Raw genomic sequence first — 6,702 nt, forward strand, 5'->3', positions numbered from 1 at the left:
TCTAAATTAAAAAAATATTGCTACTAATATATTGGTTTATTTTTTTAATTTTTGTTTAATTTTAAGACACTAAAACTTTATTAAAATATTTTTTTCGAAAGCCTAAAAAAGTGTCTTAAAAGATTAAAAAAAAATCTTTACCGTAGAGCCCATCTTTTTCGTTGTAGTTTGAAATATCATTAAAATCTGTAATAAAACTTTTTTTTATATAATAGAACCAATGTTATTGTTAATTTTTTATGCTAAAATGTTCCTTCTGAATATATAAAAAATTGCTAAACGATCATAAACTAATAATATTTTACTTAAATAATCTAAGATAATAAAACTAAGTTTTTGATACGTCATACAAGTAACTTATCCTAAACTTACTGTTTTTTACTTTTAAATTTGTTACTAAAAACATTAAAATTGTACCTTCATGTCTAGGATTTTAAAAATATTTAGTTACATTTGATAAAACTGGAACGTATTAACTTACTAGGTTTAACTGCTTGAGCAACTTCTTTTAAATTGTTTTCTTCTAAAGATCTCAGAAGTGCTTCACTCCATCCAGGTAACAAACGACCACATGATCCATTATGAAGAACCAATTCCACCATCTTGTAAATACTCCCTTCGTTTTGAAGATGCTCAATTTTTACCTTTAATAAAAAGTAGTTCAAAGCTAAATTTTATTAATAGATATAAAAAGTATTCTTTAAGAAAAATGTAAAAAAAAAACAATTATATTGAACCAAGATACACATTTATACCAACTTGCAACTGATGCCTTAAAAACTTTTTCAACGGTGTAAAAACTTCTGGTATCTCAACAGTCTTCAGTTTTTCTGACAAGCTGGGGTCTTCTGATATTTTGAAAATAAAAATCGCATCGTCCCTTTTATCAGAAGCTATTGATCTTGTTCGGCTCGTTCGGTTTCCCATTTTAGTATTAAGGTTTCAATTTTATAAAAAAAGTATATCTATACTTCCTGTTGAAACAATTGTTTAATAATTTCAGCTTTTTGTAGCTGAGGGGAAATGCTTTTAACAACAAATCTAAAACTATATAAAAAAAAATATACTAAAATGAAGTAAAATTAATTAAGATTGATTGTTAACGTTCTTCGTGGCTTCCCACAAATCTTATACAAAATGCCAGATAGCACCACATGACCATCCAAAAAATTTGAGATAAAATTTAAAAAAAATCCTAATCAGAACTCTCCAGGCAGACATAGTAGTGATCTGTAAACCACTTTATCTATAAAACTAAATCTAGTACTGCCGTATTGAAGCATTCGTTAGTGGTTACATTTAAGCAAAATATCTGCGGTTCTAGTTTAGTTTTTTATCTATGATGACGAAAGAAGTAGTGCTAAACATAGCAGAAACACTATACTAGAGAAATCGGAAAAACCGGGCTTGTCCAATACTTTATTTTAAACTTTTTAGTAAAACTGTCTTAGTTTGTCATTACTTGTATGTACAGCTAATGTTAATATGTAATTTTATAACAAAAGTTTTTCTAATTTACAAAAGTTTAGTTTTAAAGTAATGAACTAGCAACAGTTCGGTAACTAAGTTTGTTAATTTATTTGTGTAAAATCAACAAAAGGTAGTTTTAATTCGAAACATCATTAACTATATTTTCAATTTTTAACATCGAATACTACACCATACGTAGAAAATGTTTAAAAACCGTCGAACACAATGTTTGGTATTAAGAGATTAGTTATACAGTCATGCCTACGAGAAAATTTACTTTCAAACTTACTTCTGCATTCTTTTCAATTTTCTTTAGTATTTTAATACTATGTAGAAGTAAGTTTTAGACTTCGAAAATTAATTGATTTTAATTAAACGTTAAAATCTAATTTTAAAGAAACAATTATATAAACCGAGTACTACTCGCACATTAAGAACTGTTGATTAAACATATATATCTTTATAGTCTGTATAAATAATAGTGTCGTAATTTTACTGTCTTATATAATCTTAATGTGTAGTTGTATATATTTCGTTACTTAGCCTGTTTTAAAGTTTCTTAAAACTAATTTTAGTTATTCTGCACAGATTTGTTTTTTAATAATGGATAAGGTAAAGTCGAAATGCCGTCACAATGAATTAAAAGCTACTAAGTTGTTAATGTGTATCTCTTTAAAATTGTTTTTAGAAGTTCAAATATCCCCTCCTGTATCTTATTATAGTAAAAAACATTTATCAATTAGCTTGTACGTTTTCAAGTCATTGTAAACTTGCCGAAGTGAATTTCAGACTGCAGCGCTTCAATATTTTGATGACTTTTAATGTTTGAGTTTCAAGAAGATAAAAAAGTTTAGTAACTTTTCAAACATTGTATTGATTGTGGTCTTGAACTTTTGAAAATTTAACGCGCTGTCGCTCCTGTATAGAGCAGGAAGCAAAGTTTTGTTAATAATATAAAAAAATCAATTCAACATTTTCGAACAATATTCTGGACGTGAGCTTAAAATTTTCTGCCAATATTTTTAATTAGAAAAAAAAAAAACTTATTTTAAATGTACAAAATATTTATGCTTAATATTTATTTTCAATGCTTTTGTTGTTACTCATAAATTGTTTAATATTAACAATATTTATGTAATTTATTGTAGTTCATTCTCTTTGAACATGAAAACACAATTGTAAAAATGATCTTTTATAACTTTTTAGTAATAAATATAAAACGTCATTAATAACTATAGCATAAAATTAAGTTAGAAATTTTTATCATTTACATTAGCGAGGTTTTAGTAAAGATAAAGTGTTAAAAGTATTTTGTTCAAAATCTTGTATAAATCTAAACGCACCAAAATTTAAGTAAATTTCACAAAAATGTTCAAAAGATAAGTACTACCCTATTGCGTGAAAAATAGTATAAAAATAAGACAGAGCTTTCAGTTATTTAGACACGGATGGTTTAGTATAAAGCTTGGTATTTTTTTATCGAAAAACGCAATAGAAACGCTTGGCTTATTTTAAGCGTGTGCAAGCATACATGTTGGTATGATTACATGTTTAAAAGCGTCATTCAACACTATTAGAAAATCATATTAAATATTTATACGCGGTACAACGTAATTGAATTAATTTTCATTTAATCATTTTTACCAAAAATACATTGTATAAATATTTGTTTTTTTTTTAAAGTTGTTTGTTCACTTATATATTGTTTTTTCACAATTTCTTACAAGTACTAACACCTAAAAATAATTAAAAATTAAGTCAAGTAGTCAGGTAAAAGTAGTACACTAAACCTTTAAAATACTAAAAATTGTTAGTTGTTTTAAATCGTGCTTTTGCTACTACAAATTAAAAAAATATTATTTCAGTTGTGAATAAATTAGTTTTTAACAGTACAGTTATTGAGCTCTTAAAATGAAAACATTTTTGATAAAGCTAAAGATTAATTTTTATTTTAAGAGCAAACTAGCGATTAATACATTCTTAAAACCAGCTAACTATTACATTTAGAAAAATGTAATGACAAAATTAAATTATAGTATGCCAACTTACGGAGCAGGTTAGAATAGCACAGCGTCACTTTAGCAAGGAGGAACACTTTAGCTAGGCGAAATATTACCACAGATGGTCACTTTAGTACATCGTCACTTTAGCACGTTGGGTTACTTTTGCACAGAGCGTCATTTTTGCACGGCGTCATTTTGGCACTTTGGGTCACTTTTGCATAGGGCATCATTTTTAAGCGGCGTCAGTTTATCACTACGCGTAAATTTTGCACCGTTTTTTTTTCTTCTATTTTTGATTAAAGTGTTTATTTTTAACAGTTTCTTTTTGGATTAAGCGTTATATTGCACAAACTAAACCTTTTTAAACCTTCATTTCAAAATTTTTTTAAACTTAATATAAATAAATTTTTAATTATAAATATATAGAACACTGTAAATTTAAACATGTGTTTAAATAATAAATAAAGGTAAAAAAACGCACTAGGTTCGTAAAATATTCAAACGAAATTTACTACTTTATTTTAAAAGTATTTTATTAAATTTTAATATTTACTACTTTATTTTTTTTAAAGCGATGTAAAAGTAGATATAACAAAGTTTAATAAACAAATCTAACTAAAAAGATTAAGCAAACACTACACACTAAATTAAAACTTTATTATGTAACTAGTTTTACTGGTATACGTATTAAAACAATTTGTTGTTAATTAAAGTTGTTGTTCAGTTTTATTAAATAACAGATTACAAACTTGAAAACAAAGTTAAATTTAGTTCTTTAGTTACATTCTTTTAAGTTTTGATATTAACTATTAAAACATAAAAATTATTCTAATTGTTTTTAATTATAGGTGCTTGATACATTAGTTTTAAATTCTTAAAAATACAAGTTCATACAAGACCAACATTCATACACACATTAAGAAATCTTAAGTTCCATTTTTTTACATTTCACTGCTTATCATATTTATGTATTGAATAAAAGGCTTATAATGAAAGTTTTCCAGGAATAATAAAACTAAAACCAAAGATACTTTAAAAGAATATAGAATTAAAAACACGAGTTAATTAATTAACTATCTTCTGCAAGAATTACTATCAACAACTACAGAATTTTTAGAATTAAAATACATGAAATCCTTAGAATACAAAAGGCTGTATTAGTAAACATACTAAATTATATAAAATATTATTTTATAAATGTTATTAAATTGGTTTTTGAAATATAATGTTATTATAAAAAATAAGAACGATTATTGTGCAAAAGTTTTATAAATCAACACATATTTTAATGAAGTTACTTAAAACATATGTTTAGACACCTATTTTCACGTTGAAAAGCAGATTACATTTAATTTTAAAATAAGTTTATGTTGTATGAAATTAAATTTAATACTTAGAAAAGTATAGTTGTTTCAAAATATAGTATAAAACTTTCAAGTTTTTTGGTCAATTTGATTAAAATCATAAGGTTTTATATAATGAAACAGGGTTAATATTTAAAGGCATTTATTAGTTTTACTAAACTTGAAAATTAAAACTTTAAACTGTTATTTTACTACCATATGTATTATAAAATTAAAAAAACATTGTATACTAAATACAAAATCAGTAGATGATAATACACAAAACGTCTCTAAAAGCATACTGTAGGTCGTTTTAAACTATTTTGATACTTTTTATTCTTGAGTTTTTTTTAAGTTTTAAAATTATCAGCTTTTATTGGATTAAAAAAAAGTATTATCTTAATGGTAAATAAGTACTTGTACAACTTTATCGTATTATTTATTTAGTTTAAAATGTATACAATTGTTAAAGAACAAACTTTAAGCTTTAAAGGTTTTGTATAAAAAATTTAATAAAATTGACACTATAACAACTAAAAATACCAAAAAAGTATAAAAATAAGTTTTCCTTGAAGTACTTATATACAAAACAAAAAATAATAATTCTAGCTTAAAAATCATTAAAATTTAAAGTATTCACAATAATTTTTTATCAGTTGAATAAAAAGTTTCATTAATCCTCCTATTGAAAAGCTTTACGTCGTGCAAAAATAACACTCCGCGCAAAATTGACCCACCGTGCTAAAATGACGCCGTGCAAAAATTACCCCCGCAGGCTAAAGTGACGCACCGTGCAAATATGATGCAGTGCAAAAGTGGTCCACTGTGCAAAAGCAACCGACCGAGCTGAATTGACGACCCGTGCTAAAGTGTCGCTGTATCAATCTGACACCCACCTGCCAGCTTATAAGAAAGTGAAACAGAAATTTTGAATACTTTTAACTAAATGTTATGCTTCATCACATAGAAGCTATTCTATAAAACTTAAAACGTTGCCTTGAATTTTTATGTTTAAAAGATATTTTTATTTTTTTAATTTTGTTAACCTTTGCGTTTACTGCATTAACTAAAAACATATTATTTATATTTTTCAAGTTATATTAAGTTTATCTGATATATAATATTCAAATTTAAAACAGTTATATAAAGACACTTATAAGGTACAAAAAAGGGTGTTAACTTATGAACATTTATATATAGATAAAGATAAGAAAAAGAAAGATGGTTTAAGTTATAAAAAATTAAATCAAATTAAATAATGTATTATTTAAAGTAAGTTTTAATTCTAACATAAGCTTTTAAAATTTTTGTTGGTTTACAAAATTTAAATTTGAAAAACAGTTCTGTATTTTAAGATAAACTTTAAATAATTTCAATTAATTAGTTTATTAAACATATAACTTTAAAAAGTAACTATTAGACCAATATGTTTCGATTTAACGAATCTTATAAAGTTAATTTGTGTAAAATCATCAATAAAACTAACTAATAAAATCTTTTTTAATTGTTATATATTCAATATATAGTGTATATTATATAAAATACAATAAGTTTTTATTACAATTGTTTTATATAGTATTGACTTTACAAATGCATTACATTAGATTTATATTTATTCTTTCAAAAATTTATTTTGCAAACTAAGTTTCGGTCAAAGACCTCGTCAGTGCTTAAATAAATCTAAAAAAAGATATGTGACAGTCATTGAAAATAGCATTTAAACAATTAAATTAAAAGTTAAGATGCATTTTAATCAAGCTAAATTTTATTGTGACTTGAATATTGTAAATTTATGTAGTTTTGTGCTTGTAATAGTTACCAAAATTTGAAAGTTTTGCTTGAATAATTTAGAAAAAAAAAAATAACTTTAAGAAAATTATGGTTAC

The 6,702-nt window shown here is 24.5% G+C and overlaps 1 protein-coding gene across 1 annotated transcript; it reads right to left on the minus strand.

Moving 5' to 3' along the window:
• Positions 1 to 87: 87 nt before the first annotated feature.
• Positions 88 to 927, minus strand: LOC145843235 (uncharacterized). Its single transcript, XM_082950697.1, has 3 exons — positions 760 to 927; positions 482 to 644; positions 88 to 186 (listed from the first exon to the last, which is right to left on the minus strand). The coding sequence occupies exons 1-3, from the start codon at positions 925 to 927 to the stop codon at positions 116 to 118; spliced, it is 402 nt and encodes a 133-aa protein (XP_082806823.1). The 3' UTR covers positions 88 to 115.
• Between the last annotated feature and the right edge of the window lie 5,775 nt (positions 928 to 6,702).

The sequence above is a fragment of the Thalia democratica genome, chromosome 8 (genome assembly GCF_965202585.1).
Source record: "Thalia democratica chromosome 8, ktThaDemo2.hap1.1, whole genome shotgun sequence".
NCBI classification, from domain to species: Eukaryota; Metazoa; Chordata; class Thaliacea; order Salpida; family Salpidae; genus Thalia; species Thalia democratica.